At 37.4% G+C, this 20,533-nt stretch overlaps 1 protein-coding gene across 10 annotated transcripts in view; it reads right to left on the bottom strand.

The window, feature by feature from the left end:
• PTPRK (protein tyrosine phosphatase receptor type K) overlaps window positions 1-20,533 on the bottom strand; it is a 546,973-nt gene that overhangs the window by 40,947 nt on the left and 485,493 nt on the right. For 4 of the 10 annotated variants that reach the window (XM_072833618.1, XM_072833608.1, XM_072833638.1 and 1 more), the window contains exon 14: window positions 1,364-1,502. In XM_072833618.1, the coding sequence (XP_072689719.1) occupies window positions 1,364-1,502 (139 nt within the window). Of the gene's footprint in view, window positions 1-300; window positions 343-1,363; window positions 1,503-20,533 lie in introns of all 10 variants that reach the window. The other 6 variants (XM_072833598.1, XM_072833578.1, XM_072833654.1 and 3 more) reach the window with 3 other exon arrangements.

A 20,533-nucleotide genomic window follows, 5' to 3' on the forward strand; every position in this document is an offset into this window, starting at 1 on the left:
TCCAATCTGAAGGTACTAGAATAGTTTTAATGGTGAAGCAAAGCTTAGTTAACTCTCTGAACAGTTTAGTCAACTCTGCAAGTATAAATTTAAACTAAATAGAGACATAAAATCTGAAGGTTACAATCAGCCATTTTATTGATCTCGATTGGCAAATTCGTGTTAATAAGATACTTAAATCTTCCTGTCTCGATTATGATGTATTCTCCAACCACAGAGGTAGACAACAGCAAAAAGAGGAAGCACTATTAGGGAAAGCACGTATGTAGCTAATTTAACACAAAACACTATAATGCATACCTAATGTTTCTAATGCAGATGTGTCTTCTCCAACATATATATCTCCAGGGGATAATTGTAAAGAGGCAATACATTAAAATAAACTCTGATGGAATGATTAAACATGTACTATGAGTCTTAACTATATTGTCAATGATTTATTTTGCGTATAAAACAATCCTAATAGTAGATGATTAAATGTTATGTAAGCAACATCATTTAGTATGCGATATAATTCATAAATTTCAAACACTTCTATACACAAAACTATTTTAGGACTGTCCTCTGCAGGTAAAGACTTGTTTAAAAAGTCCTTCTAAACTGCAGTATCATCTAAAATATATGATTGGAAGGACAGAAGAGTTTTATCAGTTACTAAGACAATGCCTTGCATATAATGACATTTTATAGAACAGATAGAAGCCAAGTTATAAAGGCTGTATACTTCGAAATGTTTTTCAGCAAGCGTATACTTTAATCTCCTGTTCAGTTTAAATCCCAGTACGTCTTAATATCTTCATAGAATTCCAGAAGATGGCGATATTGGTTGATATTGGATAAAAGACTAGCGCTCAATTAAAAAAAAAAAAGACTCTTCATGTTAATGTGCTGAAATATTTAGTCAGTGAATATTTAATATACAATTTCATAAAATAATATTTAGATTCTTCTCATATCTTACTAGTAGCCAACATTTAGAAAAATAGAGTAAGTACAAAAGAATTCACAGACCATAGTCCAAGTATCATAATAAATATTTTTGCCATTATTAGTAAATAATATTTCAAAATATAAGATAAAGGAGTATCTCAAGTATCTCTGCATTTGAGAAATTTAAATTCATACATTAATTTCAAAGCTAACTGGACAAAAAAATACACGTTTATATCCAAAATTAAACCGCAAAGAACAGATAGGAATTGATTTAAAAACCACGAGAAATAGACTCAGATGCTGGCAACACTGTCAAAGTTCAATTATCCTTGTTTGTTCTATTTTAAAAGAGCTCAAGGAAACAAAACAGTATTTGAAAACTAGTGACATAAATGGTAGGTGATTGGGACAGAACAAAACCAGGTCTTACCTTTTTTTAACAATTAGTATGACAACTAGGAGAAGGAGGATGAACACCAAAATTCCAGCACTAATTCCTGCTATTTTCACCACTCTGTCTGTCTGTTTGGCTGGGTCTGGAATCACTTCTGGTTCTTCTGTTGCTGCTGCTAAATGAATTTAAAAAATAAGTTACTGAAAGGAGCTGATTATCACAGAAATGAAAATTAGTCCCAGCCAAAAATTGCTACAAAAAGACAATGTGTTTATTTTATTTGAATAAAAATAACCTGGATATATAAATGCAAAAGCATTCTACACTACAGCCTAAGAGATTCAGGGTAGAGATAATGGGAAAGCCTTCTGAGCAGGTTTTTTTGTTAATCCCCCAAACTAAAAACCTAGTAAAGACTATTAAAGGGAATGCTGAACTATTTTTCTCCAAATGTCCTTAAAAGTCAGATGCAAGGTTTTTAGCAGAGTACATGGAAAGAGACGGTGTCAGATTTAGGGATGCATTTGTTTGCTGGCTCGTTCAGCAAACACTTCTGAACTCAAGCACACGGTGCTGTGCTTGGCACCTCGCAGTGGTCATCAATGGCACTTGTCTGGGACCTGAGAGGTTAGGTTAAGTAACACCTAGTCTAACTGGAGGAGGTGCCAACTTGTGATGTGATAGGGAAGGTTTGAAAGGAAGAGTTGTTTTGGAGGAACAACAACAAAAAAAACCCCTCAAATACATTAAGGAATATTTCACATTCTCTTTAAAAATAAAACCCAGATTATAAACTTGTGGAACAGGACATTGTAAAGATAAAGTTGTTTTATTATTATAAAAATTATTTTCTTTTTCAAAAAATTCCTTCCCTCCCCCTCAAGTTTTTATTTGAATTCTAGTTAATTACCATATAGTGCAATATTGGTTTTAGGAGTAGAATTTAGTGGTTCATCACAACAAGTGCCCTCTTCTTTTTTTTTTTTTTTTTTCCTAAAGTAGGTTCCACGCCCAGCATGGAGCCCAACACAGGCCTTGAAATCACAATCCTGAGATGATGACCTGCGCTGAGACCAAGAGAAGGATGCTTGCTTACCTGACTGAGCCACCCAGGGGCCCACAACAAGTGCCCTCCTTGGTACCCATCACCAGGTAGCCCATCCCCTGCCCACCTTCCTCTAGCAACCCTCAATTTATTCTTTATAGTGAAGAGTCTTTTATGGTTTGTTTCCCTCTCTTTTTTCCCCTTTTCTTATGTTTATCTGTTTTGTTTCTTAAATTCCACATATGAGTGAAGTCATATGGTATTTGTCTTTTTCTGATTTGTTTTGCTTACATTATACACCTTAGCTCCATCCAGTGTCATTGCAAAATTTCATTCTTTTTGGTGGCTGAGTAATATTCCAGTGTGTGTGTGTGTGTGTGTGTGTGTGTGTGTGTCTCACATCTTCTTTATCCACTCATTATATACTCTAACTTTTCCTTTCTCAAAGCTACCATCATCCCCCACATATCACACAATCAAAAGCATGAACCTTATTAGTCAATTTACAAGTTCCACTAATCCTCTGAAGATATTTTCCTTTTGTCTTATTAACGTTGAAAACAAACAAGAAAAGTATTGTTTTACATTTTGCAGATATAAAAACCGAGGCTTACAGAGATAAGGATAGATTATAAATTGCTCAAGGATAGTGACAAAATCCAACACATCTTCTGTCTTTTAAAACATCATTTCTCAATGTTTTCAGATCCATGGTCCTTCCTGCTAAGAATCTGTGTGACAGGACTCCTAGGATGAGGTGTATTTGGGAAACTGCCTTAAAGCATCCACCCCAGCGTGAGGAGATGGTGGCTGAATGAATAAATGAAGCCCTGAATTTAACCTCCTATCTCTCCAATGTATGATTTACAAATTCATTTTAGAAATCACCTATTTTTCTATATTTCAATTCTTTCTTCTTTAGCGTCTCTGTCTTGGCTTCCGAACCCCCCTCCTCTTGCTTGCACTCCAAGTTCTGCACATCTGCATATCTAAGTATCTGCTCCAGTCTCTCCCCAAAAGAGAGGCAAGGTTACCAATTTTTAATTTTTCCAAATAGGAAATCAAAAGTAACTGACATATCTAATATCAGTATCATTTCATAAACACAGTCATCTAAAGGAAAACCAATAGAAAACATAGTCTGAAGAAAAGTGTTAGAGACGCAGTTTACTTTGTGAAACAATTTGCTAGAACAGTCTTAATTTCAGTTAGATAGGATAAAACTTCCCCATGGGTGAGTATTTGATACCTGTTACTCTCAAGTAGGAAAAAGCAAGCCTTCAGCTTGTTTCTTCTGGTAAGCAAGGGAGTTTTCCTTACTGATATGACACTTTCCATATCCAGGCTTCAGGAAATTTCTAATCTCATTAATTGTGAATAGAGGTAGTTCAATGTTTACCACATTTCAAACCATACATTATAGTTCAATTCATCAAGGCATGTATTAATATACTGGCGATCTCCTCTTTCTCAAGAACAACTTTAGAAACACAAACCTATCAGAGTGTATGAAAACAGGTGGAATAGATTTCAATGTTAGATATAAAGCTAAAGAGAATCCATGCTATTTGTAATTCTCAATTGAATTGATTTAAACAGTTCCTGCTTCAAATAGGAAGATAGAATGTTTAACGTAGAAATCCTAAGAAAAAACTTTAGTGCATGCAACAAATCATCATTATTCATTAATTAATGCTGATTCTCAACAGGTTCTAGGTTATGCTTGGCTTTCAGAAGGTCATGATGATTCTTTGTGATCTGACATATCTCACAGAATTAATTGTTTCTGAAACTCTTTGAAAGATCAGTTCTTATTCAATGAGGTAAGTATATCTTTAATATACCATTTTAATTCAATAAAGCACAGATTATTATGGGATACTTTTCTAAAGATATCATGCCATGAGTAGCATATATTTCCCCTAAATCTTCAGAACTGCTAAGCCCACCAGACAACATTCAGAGCAAACACAGATGCAAATATAAACTCTGATCACAAGGTGTGCAGTCTTAATACTAGCTGTGTTTACAGTCAGAATGGCTAACCTTAACAAGTCGGGAAACGTTAGATGTTGGTGAGGATGCCGAGAAAGGGGAACCCTCTTACGTTGCTGGTGGGAGTGCAAGCTGATGCAGCCACTCTGGAAAAGTGAGGAGGTTCCTCAAAAAGTTGAAAATAGAGCTACCCTACAACCCAGCAATTGCACTGCTGGGGATTTACCCCAAAGATACAGATGTAGTGATCTGAAGTGGCACCTGCACCCAAAAGTTTATATCAGCAAAATCCACAGTAGCCAAACTGTGAAAAGATCCCAGATGTCCATTGACAGATGAATGGATAAAGAAGATGTGGTATTATATAGAATGGAATATTACTCAGCCATCAAAAAAATCTTGCCATTCGCAACAATGTGGATGGAACTAGAGGGTATTATGCTAAGTGAAATAAGTCAGTCAGAGAAAGACAATTATATGATCTCACTCATATGTAGAATTTAAGAAACAAACCAGAGGATCACAGAGGAAGAGAGGGAAAAATAAAATAAGGCAAAATCAGAGAGGGAGACAAACCATAAGATACTCTTAGATATAGGAAACAAACTGAGGGCTGCTGGTGGGAAGGTGAGGGTGGGGATGGAGTGACTGGGTGATGGGCTTTAAGGAGGGCACGTGATATAATGAACATTGGGTGTTGTATATAACTGATGAATCATTGAATTCTACCTCTGAAACTAATAATATACTATACATTAATTAACTGAATTTAAATAAGATAAAAAAATACTAGCTGAGGTTAGTAATTAAGTAACAAAACTGACATAAAGGTGGTGGGTAAATAATTGCAAATTCAGAGATTGAGGAATATTTTTTAGGTCTTATTAAATAATTCATCAGAAAATCTATATTAATCTAAACATATTTTCAGAAACAGAAAGCCAAATATAAGAATAAATTTCTGACCAAAGACATCGATAACCTTGCAAGTAAGTGTATCCAGGGTGTAAGGTAATAAGACTTCCATAACATTATGTTCAACAATGTTAATACTTTAAAGTCATACTCTGTATGTCTGTATTAAATACTAGACTTCAATTAATTTTTCCCAAACAGTTAAAGAAAAAAACACCAAATTCATCTATTTGGGTTAAGTAAGGGTACTTCTGTCATGATTACAGCTCTTGTGCAGAGTTGTTCATCAAAGATGCAACATCATTATTAAACTTGAGTATAAAAGGTTAATCAAATTCTCCAGGAACATATGATTTGGTGGCTGTTTTCCCTTGACTGTGAATCCTTCCCTTAGAGTCTTCAGCTGTGTCATTTACTATTATTATTATTATTACTAATATTTTTTTATTGAATGTCTGTGTAAATTTATTACTTTAGATACTTTTAATCACACAAAGTTTTCTAAGTTCTTGGCCTACTAGAACCAAGGAACATAAATATCCTATTTAAAATCATTCAAGCTTAGAAGATTCATTAATGGAAACACAGAGTAACCCCTAAGTGAGCATTTTCTATTTTCTTCAAAGAGAGCAGAAAGCTATTATAGTGACTGCACCCTTGAGCCCTGTTTATAATTTATGCACATACACAAAGGCAATGTGGAACACCTCTTTCAGAAATGCTTTCCTTTGCCATAAATCTTTACCTTTTTTATCTGTCAAAGAATATTTGAGGAGTTCCCATTGCTCTGAAGCCAAAGGCAGCAGAATTCTTCGGACAGTGAGAAAAACTAAGGCAGTATTTCCTTTTTATTGAGCAAATTTATGTGTTGCATTTTTTTTTTTGCAAAAACTAAGGCAGTATTTCCTTTTTATTGAGCAAATTTATATGTTGCATTTTTTTTTTTTGCAAAACAGTTCAGTTATATAAACAGTTTATATAACCTTATAAATTGTGTCCTTCCTCCCACAATATAAAAATAATTTACCTAAAAATGTATGTAAAAGATTTAGATTAAAAATATACAAATACCCCCCAAATACACAAATTTACTTAAATTTAAAAGCTGTGACCACACAAAAATACTCTTCCATTTTCATGATGGATGTTAGAGATGGAAGTCTCTATAATGTATTAGGTGATCTTAGAGCAGCTTTAGAGACACCATCATCCTGTAAATTCCACAAATTTCCAGGTATTTCACTAGTGCTTTCTTTCCTTTTCAGTTGTATTTCTGAAAATTGTTTACGCTCACTTCCCAATCATTAAATGCTATAATCAGAGGGAAGAAGATGGTGGAGGTCTAGGGGACCTAAGTTTCATCTGGTCCCAGAAATTCAGCAAGACAGCTGTCAAATCATTCTGAACACTCATGAACTCAACTGGAAATTTAAGAAAAGAATTGCTGCAATTCTCCAAATGGAAAAGCGACCACTTTTCGTAAGGTGGGAGGTACGGAGAAGTGCTATATGAGAAGATAAAAGGAGGGGGGTGGTCTCCAAAAGCCAGCTACTAGAAGGTGATAGCACAGTGGAATGCCAAATCAGAGCTTTTAGAAGCCTGCTCTGGTGTGGGATGTCCCTGCCTGGAAGGCACTCAGGTGGTTAAGTGGGGTGGAATCCTAGGTGGGGCAGTGTGGCTTCAGGATCCCTGGGGGTCACAGGAAGACGGCAGGTACTTGAATGTGGCAGAGTTTCCAGGCATCCAGTTGGGAAGCTGGCTGAATCACGGGGCCCAGGAGAGGACTCAGTGTGGGGTTGCCATAAACCAGGACCTGCTGCCCCATCAGGCAACCGCTTTCTGAGCAGGGGTCCAGCAAGAGGCAGAACCCTGGAGCAATGACCCTCCCTCCCCTGGGAGGAGGGGTACAGGTGCATGCCGCTGGAGCCTGCAAAGTTTGGAGACTCTAAATGGGGGTCGCTTGCCTGAGATAAAAACACCTGGTTACAGGCTGGGTGGGCATGGAGTGCAGTGGGAGACAGGGAGACAGAAGTGATTGACTGTTTTTCCCCAAGGGTGCACTGAAGAGTGGGGGGAGCACATTTTCGGCTCCAGGGCTGGAGGCTGGGAGGCCACTATTTTCATTATACTTATCCTCTGAAGCTGCGCGGAAAGCCTTTAGGGAACAAAAGCTGCAGAGCGCAATCCAGAGATTACTTAGCCTGGCCCCCTGGCAGGGCGGTGCAGGTCCACGAGGGGCAGACACCTGAGAACCAGTGCAACAGGCCTCTCCCCCAGAAGATTAGCAGGAATATCCTGCTAAGACCAAGTTTACAGAACACTGAGAACTGTAAAACTCCAGTGCTAAGGGGGAATTAGTATATAGAATTCATAGTTTTTCTCCTCATGATTCTTTAGTTTCCAGTTTAATTTTTTCTCCTTTTCAATCAATTTCTTATTTTGTCAACTCTTTTTCTAAAGTCTTTAATTTTCATTTTTACAGTTACATTCTATTCTTTCATTGCCAGGGACCTAATCAGTACAGCTATAAGATGTCAGAACTAGAGTTCAAATAATGATTTATAAAGATACTAGCTGGGCTTGAAAAAAGCATAGACGACACCAGAGAATCCCTTTGTGGAGAAATAAAAGAACTAGAATCCAATCAGGTCAAAATCAAAAAGGCTATTAATGAGATACAATAAAAAAATGAAAGTTTTAACTGCTAGGATAAATGAAGCAGAAGAGAGACTTAGTGGCATAGAGGAGAAAATGAATTAGAATAAAGACGCTGAGAAAGAGATAAACAACTACTAGATCACAAGGGGAGAATTTGAGAGATAAGTGATACCATAAACTGAAACAATATTAGAATGATCAGGATCCCAGAAGAAGAGGAAAGAGAGAGATAGAGATAGAGATAGAGAGATTGAGAGAGAGAGAGCACAGAAGGTATACTGGAGCAAATTATAGCTGAGAAATTCCCTAATCTGGGGGAAAAAAACTAGGCATACAAGTCCAGGAGGCACAGAGAAACCCCCTCAAGATCAATAAAAATAGGTCAACACCAGGACATATAATAGTGAAGCTTGTAAATTTCAGAGACAAAAAGAAAATCCTGAAAGCAGCTTGGGGCGGGGGAAATGAGGCCCTTAAGCTACAAGGGTAGAAACATTAAACTGGCAGCAGACCTATCCTTAGAGACCTGGTAGGCCAGAAAGGACTGGCGTGATACGTGATATATTCAATATGCTAAATGAGAAAAAATGCAGCCGAGAATACTTTATCCAGCAAGGCGGTCATTCAGAACAAAAGAAGAGATAAGGGGCTTCCAGGACAGATAGAAACTAAAATAATTTGTGATCACTAACTAGTCCTGCAAGAAACATTAAAGAGGATCCTTTAAGTGAAGAGAGAGCCCAAAAGCAATATAAAACAGAAAGGAACAAAGACAACATATGGAAACAGTGACTTTAAAGGTAATAGAATGGCACTAAATTTATATCTTTCAATAGTTTCTCGGAGTGTAAATGGGCTAAGTCCCCCAATCAAAAGACACAGGGTATCAGATTGGATTAAAAAAGCAAGACACATCGATATGCTGTCTACAAGACTCCTTTTAGACCTAAAGATACTGCCAAATTTAAAGTGAGGGGGTGGAAAACCATTTATCATGCTAATGGACATCAAAAGAAAGCTGAGGCAGCGATCCTTATATAAGACAAGTTAGATTTTAAACCAAAGTCTGTAATACGAAATGAGAAAGGGCACTATATCATAATTAAAGGGTCTATCCAACAAAAAGATCTAAGATTTGTAAATATTTATGCCCCTATAACAGAAGCAGCCAATTATATATGTCATTTAATAACAAAATCAAAGAAACACATTGATAATACAGTAATAGTAGGGGACTTTAACACCCTACTCTGCAATGGACAGATCATCTAAACAGAAGATCAACTTGGAAACAAGGGCTTTGAATGACACACTGGACCAGAGGGACTTCACAGATATATTCAGAGCATTCCATCCTAAAGCAACAGAATATCTATTCTTCTCAAGTGCACATGGAACATTCTCCATAACAGACCCCATACTGGGTCACAAATCAGGTCTCAACCAATACCAAAAGACTGGGATCATCCCTTGCATATTTTCAGACCACGATGCTTTTAAACCGGAATTCAATCACAAGAGGGAAGTATACGTCAATACAATCCTTTCTCAAGAAACAAGAAAGGTCTCAAATACACAACCTAACCTTACACCTAAAGGAGCTGGAGAAAGAACAGCAAACAAAGCCTAAACCCAGCAGGAGAAGAGAATTAATAAGAGCAGAAATCAATGACATACAAACCAAAAGAAGAGTAGAACAGATCAACAAAACTAGGAGCTGGTTCTTTGAAAGAAGTAAGAATACTGATAACCCCCGGCCAGACTTATCAAAAAGAAAAGCGAAAGGACCAAAACAAATAAAATCATGAATGAAAGAGGAGAAATCACAACCAACACCAAAGAAATACAAACAATCATAACAATATAATATGAGCAATCTATAACCAGCAATGAAATTGAATCTGTAATCAAAAATCTTCCAACCGGCAAGAACCCGGGGCCGAATGGCTTCCCAGGAGAATTCTACCAAACATTTAAAGAAGAATTAATACCTATTATTCTGAAGCTCTTCCAAAAAATAGACATGGAAGGAAAACTTCCAAACTCGTTCTATGAGGCCAGCATCACCTTGATTCCCAAGCCACAGACCCCACTAAAAAGGAGAATTACAGATCAATATCCCAGATGAACGTAGATGCCAAAATTCTCACCAAGATACCAGCCAATAGGATCCAACAGTACATTAAAAGGATTATTCACCACAACCAAGTGGGATGTATCCCCGGGATGCAAAGGTGGTTCAACATCCACAAGTCAATCAATATGCTACACTACATTAATAAAAAAAAAGAAGAAGAACCATAGGATCCTCTCAATAGATGCAGAGAAAGCATTTGACAAACTATAGCATTCTTTCTTGATTAAAACTTTTTACAGTGTAGGGATAGAGGGAACAGTTCTCAATATCATAAAAGTCATATATGAAAAGTCCACAATGAATATCATTTTCAACGGGGAAAAACTGACAGCTTTTCCCCTAAAGTCGGGAACATGACAGAGATGCCCACTTTTACCACCTTTGTTCAACACAGTACTGGAGGTCCCAGCCTCAGCAATCAGACAACAAAAAGGAATAAAAGGCATCTGAATCTGTCAAACCCTCACTCGTCGCAGATGACATGATACTGTATAGAGAAAACCCAAAACACTCCACCCCAAGATTGCTAGAACTCACAAAGGATTCAGCAGCATGTCAAGATATAAAATCAAAGCACAAAAATCAGTTGCATTTTTCTACACTGACAAGGAGACAGAAGAAAGAGCAATTAAGGAATCAATCCTATTTACAATTGTACCCCAAACCATAAGATACCCAAGAATAAACCTAACCAAAGAGGTAAAGGATCTGTACTTTGAAAACTATAGAACACTTAAGAAAGCAAGTGAGGAAGACACAAAGAGATGGAAAAATGTTCCATGCTCACGCATTAGAAGAATAAATATCACTAAAATGTCTATTCTACCTAGAACAATATATACATTCAAAACAATCCCTATCAAATTACCATCAACTTTTTTCACAGAGCTGGAATTAATGATCCTACATTTTGTATGGAACCAGAAAAGACCTTGAACAGCCAAAGGAATGTTGAAAAGCAAAACCAAAGTGGGTGATACCACAATTCCAGACTGTAAGCCCTATGACAAAGCTGTGATCATCAAGACAGCCTGGTATGGGCACAAAAACAGATACAGAGGTCAATGGAACAGGATAGAGAACCCAGAAATGGGCCCTCAACTAATGGTCAACTAATTTTTGACAAAGCAGGAAAGAACATCCAATGGAAAAAAGTCTCTTCAACAAATGGTGCTCGGAACATTGAACAGCCACGGGCAGAAGAATGACACTGGACCATTCTCTTACACCAGACACAAAAATAGACTCAAAATGGATGAAAGATCTAAATGTGAGACAGGAATACATCAAAATCCTAGAGCTGACCACACACAGCAACCTCTGTGACGTTGGCCACAGCAACTTCTTGCTAGACCCATCTCCAAAGGCAGGGGAAACAAAAACAAAAATGAACTATTGGAACTTCACCAAGATACAAAGTTTTTGGACAGCAAGGGAAACACTTGACAAAACCAAAAGACAACCTACATTAATGGGAGAAGATATTTGCAAATGTCTTATCAGATAAAGGGTTATTATCCAAAATCTATAAAGAATTTGTCAAACTCAACACCCAAAGAATAAATAATGGGCAGAAGACATGAATAGACATTTCTCCAAAGAAGACATACAAGTGGCCCACAGATACTTGAGAAAATGCTCCACATTGCTTGACATTAGGGAAATGCAAATCAAAACCACAATGAGATACCACCTCACACCTGTCAGAAGGGCTAAAATGAATGAGTCTGGAAATGTTAGATGTTGGTGAGAATGAGGAGAAAGGGGAGCCCTTTTACACTGTTGGTGGGAATGCAAAAGCTGGTGCGGCCACTCTGGAAAACAGGGTGGAGGGTCCTCAAGAAGTTAAAAATAGAGCTACCCTAGGACCCAGCAATTACACTAGTAGGTATTTACCCCCAAAATACAAATGTAATGATCTGAAGGGGCATCTGCACCCCGGTGTTTATAGCAACAATGTCCAAAATAGGAAGGAGTCCCGATGTCCATCGGCAGATGAATGGATAAACATGTCGTGTATATATACAATGATATATTATCAGATATAAAAAAATGGAATCTTGCCTTTTGCAACGACGTGGAGGAGCTAGATGGTATTATGCTGAGCAAAATAAGTCAATCAGAGAAAGACGATTATCATATGATCTCACTCACATGTGGAATTTAAGAAACAAAATAGAGGATCATAGGGAAGGGAGGGAAAAATAAAATGATGAAATCAGAGATGGAGACAAACCATAAGAGGCTCTTAACTACAGGAAACAAACAGGGTTGCTGGAGGGGAGGGGAGGTAACTGGGTGGCAGGCATTAAGGGGGGCACGTGACGTGATAAACACTGGGAGTTATGTACAACTGATGGATCACTGACCTCTACCTCTGAAACTAACAACACACTATATGGTAAGTAATTGTATTTAAATAAAAAAAATACTATGCTATAAATACTAAAAAATAAAATACTAAAGCTATAAAAAATACAAGCTTACGTCTCTCAAGGTCCCCAAACCACCATCGCCGATGTTAATGACTCACAAGTCACTGAGCTCCATGCACACTTTCCTCACCGTACGTGACCCCTTGATAGCATTTGCTGCTGCTCTCGCTCCTTCCCAGGGGCTTCCAAGTACTTGCTCATCTCCCAGTTTTCTTATGACCCTGGCCTCTCCTTTCCAGATCTCCCATGTGAGCCCCTCCTTGCTTTGCTTCCCATAAAAATAGGTGTTGCTTTAGAGTTCCTCGGGGAAGTGGACCTCTTGACACTTTCTGGCTCGGTGATTCATCCACTTTCATCACTTCGGGTGCCATCCATGCTGATCGCTCCCAAGTCAACAGATCTCTAACCCTGGGTCGGGGCTCCGAGCTGAACTCCTGACCAGGTCGTCATCTGGTTCTTGTTATATGCCTTCACTTCAGCTAAGGCAGCTACCTTAGACACACCATAACCCAGTATCCTCATACCGCTTTCTCCTCCAGTGAACTCTCTTTCAGTATATGGCACAACTATCCACACAGGTGTTCAAGCCAAAAACCTGGGCAACATTCTTGAATCTTCCTCTCATTTCCAGGATCAGCACTTATTTGTCAACCAAACTTGGAAGCTTTTGAAAGTAAAAGGTGATACTCTCGATAGTCATCATAGGATAGGAGGCAAAAACTGGAATTGTCTGGGCACACAGGTCAGATGCTGATTACTACACTTGTTTTCCTCATACAATCAGTTACAGAGTACTAGTACTTCCTAAATATCTCTTGTGCCTTCTTTTCCCATCTCCACTGCTACCACCTTGAGTCAGGTCAACATCATATCTCACCCAGTTTACAAAGCTGTCACCTATTTTATCTCCCCAATAAATAGACTTGATCAGATATGCATATTCTATTTTGGATGTGGGCATATGTTCCTGAATTGTCTCTAGACATTTGTAGCCCTGTGTTAGCCACTCTTCACAAAGTTAACTGTTTCTACCATCCACCACCATCTACCACCCAATCAAAGTGTAGGAAAATTCCAGAGTCATGGAAAGTACAAGAAACTTGGTATCAGTAAGGCTCTATTTTAACTCTCAGCTCCTGCTCTTACTTGTGCAACAATGAGCAAGTTGGCATCTCTGAGTTAAGACTTCATTTATAAAATAACAGTGGCTATATTATATAGCTTTTAGGAATATCAAGCGATACAATGATGGGAAGAGTTCCTATAAGATGTGGAGCACCGGTACTAAAAGAAATAGTAGAGGTGCCATTGCCCTGGACGTCAGCCCTTTGGATCCATCGCACAAAAATCACGAATTATGAATAGGGGAACTGGAAGTACTAGAAAACAGTTTGTTAGAAATCTTAAGTCTATTGTATGAATATATAATGGTGAGTTTTGTAAAGTACATGTTATTAATTAAACAGTCTGCCACAGTAGACTTCTTAGCCTTACGGGCATCTTGAAATGTGCATTATTTAACTCCATGATTCTTTGAAGTCCTGTGGCTTCATCATATCATCTGATCTTATGGAACTCGTCCAGTCTCAGATGGCTGGCAGTAAAAAACAGGGCCTATCGGAGTTTTATATTGGCAAAAAAGTGAGAGCAGCTATATAGCATGCCTTTTGTTTAAAAGGTTAACTAAAATACGGTTTATGCTTGTTTAATAAAGACATGGGTATTACCTGACAATTTCTGATATGGAAAATAATAGCTCAGAAGTCTATGAAGCCCTTAAACAACTATGAAATAAGAGTATAGAGTATAGATTAACATTACAAAGATTTAAAATTCATTTCACACGGCTTACACACTACATCTTCTTGTAGTCTGTGATTCTCTGATTTTCTTTGATTTTAAAACCGCAGTTTAAGTTTTACCTAAAATCCTGAAGAAATGACAGAAATGCTTTTTTAAAAAACAATAAAATAAGCATCACGTTTTAGGAAGGTACTTGAAGGTGAAAAAAACATGTTCAATATTTTTTGCTTCACAGTGACTTAATGAAGGTCAAATATTTTACTTACGAATTTTTCATTAAGCCTTCCATTCAGTTAAATTTATTCAGTTGGGCAAAATAGAGCCTTAGTGTGTTCTCTTATTTCTTAAACACAGTTAAGTCTATCTGCTGAGCTAGGGCCTTACACAAGACCCTGTCGTCTTGCTTTCTTGGGAAGCCTTTCTGCTTCCCATCCTGGTTTCCTCTGATTTCTCCTCTATATTGCCACAAGAATGAGTTTTCTAAAATGCAAATGTGATTAAATGACTTTTTTTTATTGCTTTCCACGGAAGAGGAAAGTCACAAGTTCTTGGTATGACATATAAAGCCTCTAAAAACTAGGCTCTACTCAACCTTTTGGATCTCACCTACTGACAATTCCTTTAGGCAATCACATATGCTAATCATACAGAGCATCAGTACTTCCCCAAATACTCCTCCATCTATTTCAGGGTTTGGCAAACTGTGGCCCCATGGGCTGTATCTGCAACTACTACATGCTTGCAAATATTCAGCTTTACAAGATAATGCTAAATCATGACCAATTTATATACCCACCAGCAGTGTACGTAAACTCCATTTGAATTTCATCTTGTATTACCAGGCTTTGTGATTTTTTTTTTTTTTTGCCAATTTAGTGGTAGAGAATGACATCTAATGTGCATTTGATTACTGAAATTATTTTTTGAAAAAAAAATTATCTTTTGAGATATTTATTTGAAATATTTATACCTATTTCTTCTCTGAAAGGCATGGTACAAAACTTTGGCCTATTTTTTTTTTTTGTATTTAGTTTTCATCTTTTTCTTATTGACTTATAGAAAATATTTTGTGTATGGATACTAATCTTTTGTCAGCTATGTGTTATATAACTCCTATTGGGTGGTGTTCCTTTCACTTTATTTATGACAGCCTGACGAACAGCAGTTCTTAATTTTAATGAAGGCAAATAAATCAATCATTTACTTGAATTCATAAAAAGTCTCTTTCTCTAAAAGTTTTAAAACTCTGCATTTCATCCTTACTCCCAGATTCACCTGAAATTGCTTTCTGAATATGATATACACTAGGAAGACATTTCAGGTGTTCCCCCCCAACTCCTCCCAAATATCCAGTTAAATCTGGACAATTTTTTTAATTGATCCAATGGCCTACAGAACCACTCCTGTCCTATATTCAAATTACATAAATGCATGAAATCAGTTTCCAGATTTTCCATTATTTTGAAAGAGGCAATATATTCAGTCTGTGCTGATATGAGGTGGTTTTAATTACCACAGCTTTACAGCATGTTACACGATGGGCATGTTCCCATGCCTCGTCCCTGTCTTGAGCACATTGGCTTGTCTTTACACTTTGCTGTAACTTCTTTGGATTAAAATTCAGCCGATAAATTATCTTTTCACTTCTGTCAAAGCCATTTCATCCCAAGAGTCTTTAAAATTCAAACAATTGTGCGTTTTCTTCCTAACAGTTAGGAATGAGTTAACTCATTCGTTAAACCAAACTGTTGGTAAATCATTGGATATAAGATCCAATTAATTATTAATTATTTGCCCACGACCCACATGTAAGATTGTATTGCAAATATTTTTTCAATAAATCTCAATATACGCTAGATTAGAAACTAGTTGAGGGGAGACATAATCTCATTCATCTCTTATATCCAATGATTTACAGCGACCAACAGTTTGGTTTAAGGAATGAGTTAACAAAAACGTTCAGAATTTGTCAAAGTATACTGCATACATAAAAGCCTATATAATGTAGCATAAAAGCATATTTAAAATGTTAACATTTTTGATATAGATACATTAACACTAGGTTAAGTGAGTTAGTTTATGAAATCTATTATCGTGTTTCAAAAAAAAATTGTCCAACAGGGTGGAAACTGCTAAGGAGCTTCAACATCTGGAAGAGACACTGACAAGGAACACTCAAAATCAGGAGGCATTAAATATTTTTGTTATAACAAAACAACCGATCTGGGTGTGAGTTCTAGGTCTGCCACTTGCAGTTCAGGGCCCTTCAGTAAGCTACTTAACTACTTTGTTCCTTGGTTCCTATATACCTCTTACGTATTATAGAAGGTTCCTATATACCTTCCAAGCTGACTGAAAGACTAAACATGTTAAAATATGTAAAATACTCAGGATAATACCTGGTGCCCAAGAAGACCTCTGTGTTAGGATAAATATAATCAAATCCAGATAAAATTATTTTTCCCAATCTAAATTTCTGAACCGTAACTAATATGAGCTCAGATAAACAGCAAATGGAGAGAAGTCTGATTTCTGAAAATCCAGAGATATTAATGTTACCATTCGTCATTTATCTCATATTTGTTGAATAGTAAAAAAAAAAAACCTGTACTAGGCTAAACACCAGAAAGAGGAACAAATGCTCCTCCTCCAGAGCATGTATAATCTAGAAGCACAGCCAAGTACTTATATAATCGTACTCAGTAGCAGAACATGGCAAGTACTAAAAAGAGGCGCAAGTGGGACTCTGACACAGGGAGATGCAATTGTATCTAGCTTGTCGACATCCTCAAATGTCTCTCAGAACCATTCAACATCAAAGTCCAGCTCTGATTTTTAGATAAAAAACTCAGAGGAAGTATATACCTTTTTCATGGTCATGGTATTAGTTATTGACATGATAAAAATATAGCCCATGCTTCCTGGCTCCCATCTGGTGCTTTCACTTGGGAGAAATGTGTCTAGCTAGCTATTTAGGAATATTTTTTATCACTGTCTTCTCAGAGAGAAAGATGCCAGAGAGGTATCAGCCTCGATCACTACCTAACAAAAAGAAACAAAGTTGGGGAGATAGAAATACAAATAAATTGGTATTTTGGTCAAATCTTTCCTATAAAAGGATTGGATGGATGGATGGATGGAATCTGGGAGGGTTCTTTGAGGAAGTTATAAGGGCTTTTTGAAAAAAAAGAAAATAGAAACTCCATGACCCACCTCAAATCCAGGAAGGCGTGGGTTTCCTTCCTTTCACCAATAAATAAATTATCTGTTGTCCCTGGCAGTTCCCCATCCATTTCTAGGCTCTGAATAATTGTCACTGAACAAGACCAAGGGTATCTCTGCTCTCATGCAGTTTACATCCTTGTGTTGTAAAGCAGATGATACATAAGCAAACATGCACCTGTCAGTGACAAGTTCCTTGCCAAGAATAAAAGTAGGGAATGAGATAAAGCACCACAGTGACATCTTCAGGTTTGAAGGTGAGGGAAGACCCCTCTGAAGAAAACATGGAGGTGGATGCTGTGGCTTTTTACTGAGATAACAAAGACTGTAGCATATCAACTGCAAATGCTTTGAGTGCCTATGTACTAGGGCATTAAAGTGAGTCCAGAGATTATGAAGATGTCTAGCTGATAAAATAAAAAAAGCTTTTTGAAAGTAATAAAAGAGATCAGAGAATAACAGTAGAGTAGTAAGGGGCCGCTGGCTGGCTCACTTGGTAGAGCATCGTGATTTTAGGGTCGTGAGTTTGAGCCCCATGTTGGGTGTAAAGATTACTTTAAATAAAAGACACACTAGAGCAGTAAAAATTAACTTGGAGAAGTAAAAATAAAAATAAGACAAATAACATAAAGCTATAACCCTGGCCCACATTTATACCAAAGATACAGGAAAGGGAAACAGTAAATGATTAGGAACTACATCTTCCACGTAGCGATTAGTTCATGTGGGACATCCAAGCAGTAATGGCCTATTAAAAGTAAAATAGGTTGAGCTGAGGCTTACTGAGAAGTCGAAGGAGTAAGTTCAACCCAATGATGCTGAATCACATATGCACATATCGTGTTTATAGCAAAGGGGTCTATGGAACAACAACATTTGAATCTTAAAATGTTTATGAAATGATAAATACGATGTCTGGAGATGTTAGGTGAAAAAAAGCTTCATGATAATGTCAGTGATTTTCTTTTCTCCCATAAACTATGGGATCGGAAGAGTCTCTTCTTCAGGGAAAAATCTGGAATATTAAAATCCAGGCAATGCCTGTAATTAAAAGGCAAATAAATGCACTTGACATTTTTGTTGGCACAGAACTCAGAATGCCAGACCTAGGCCAGGACCAAACATGCCATTCAAAGCACAAACAGGAAAAAAGAAAACACCACACATTTGAATGTAATATAATTTGAAATATTAGAGAAAAGAAATAGAAACCAAACAAAACCTTTAATAGTGCTCAAGTTAGAAGGATGTGGTGTGATCTAAAATAATAAGTATGACTTAACTTTTAACCTATCTCTACTTTCCTTATTTGCAAAATGAGGGGTTAAGATCAGCTGCTTTTGGGGCTGCTTTTCGTTATGAATTCCACTTTCATTTTCAGCAGGTCATTTTCCACTAAGGCTTGGATAATTCATTAATCTGGCATATCTCAGGAGAACACACACATGGTTTAAATCATATTAATAGAGGTTGCACTGCAATTTTCACAGGTGTTTATTTACTAAATTAAAGACTGCCTTAATATTGTACAGAGGAGCCAGATGAAAAAATGATTTTATCTCAGTTCCAGCTTTTCCAGGATAGTTTAAAGTGTAAATTATTAATAAACGTTTTAGAATTTGAGACTGGGTTTTTAATCCTAAAATATCTTTTGGCCTTGAGTGAAGAGATAGGAGTCACATTTCTAAATGGTTCTTTTGAATCTAAAATGATCTATGCATGGACTCTATTTCACAATTTCCATTAATCAAAAACATCTAGCAAATATATCCAAGCCACTTTAATTGACCACATTTCGCCTACTTTTAGGTAATGAACTTTTTTCCCCCTTTTTTTAAACAGTCAAAGCCCTTCCCTTGTCTAAATAGGACCCTTTCAGTAAGAGATTTCAATCTGTTCAGTGAAGCCTTTCCCGATCCTTTCACTCTTACTTGCCTCTTCTTAGATTCCTATGTACTTACTGGTCCTATTTCTTATCTGTGCTTTAAATCCTGGCCTAAAAAAGGTAGGCTGCTGTTTTCAGAGGAACAAGCCTTCTGAGGTCACCATTCACCGAGTATATGGACTTGGGGGCAGTTACATGACATTTTTGGATCTATTTCTTTATCTATAAAATGGGCAGTAATATTCTTCTATACCCCCTCTAAGTATTAAGTGAGATAAGGAAAGCTCCTGAAGGTTTGTTTCCTGTATTTTCTCTGTTTTTCTTCTTTGTGAGCACACACCAGCACCTGCCCTCTCCAGCACAGCTAGGGATTCGGGAAATATCTGACCTTCTGAATCCTGTGCCTGGATTCCTCCCTTATGGTAGCGATTTAACCACCAATAATCTGCATGCTGCTCCTTGGGAAATAGTTTCACAGTATAAATGCAAATATGCTACTTAATCTTTTGCCCATGGTTCCAAAAGCTAAGTCACTGGTATAAATTCACTCACACAAGAAGAATGCCCATCAGGGGTGCCTTCAGCTCTCCCAAACTCTGAACGAGATCTTTTCCTCCTCCATCCCTGCTTCACCTACTGCACCCAAAGTTTAAGTTGGGGGGTTTTTGCCTTTTTGCCCTCCCAACGTTTCTTCCCTTAAAACCTAAATCTCAGCAGCCTTCAAACAAGTGGCTTCATTTTTCTTTGACCTTTGGCGTATTTACTTTTTCAATTACCTTCAAATTCAACAGAATGTACTGTTCACTCACTTCTTCCACTTACTGCCTTGAGTTCCTTATAGCTGGTTTCTAAGTGTCTCACTTCAAACGAGTCCTGCTATGCTCAAGGCCCTCTAGTTGATGGACAGAGAGACAGACTCATATACATTCTGAAGAGATCTCTGAGGATCTCTGAGATACTGTCCTCGATCTGTCCTATCTGATCACACAGCCTTGGCTTCCAGTCCTCACTGTTCCCTGGGAGATCTAACCTTTCTTGGATGATATGGATTAATCCCTTTCCACTAGCTTCTGTGTGAACTTGTTCTTTCTTATGGACTTGACTAAGCCTT

This window comes from Canis lupus, chromosome 1 (assembly GCF_048164855.1).
Source record: "Canis lupus baileyi chromosome 1, mCanLup2.hap1, whole genome shotgun sequence".
Classification (NCBI taxonomy): domain Eukaryota; kingdom Metazoa; phylum Chordata; class Mammalia; order Carnivora; family Canidae; genus Canis; species Canis lupus.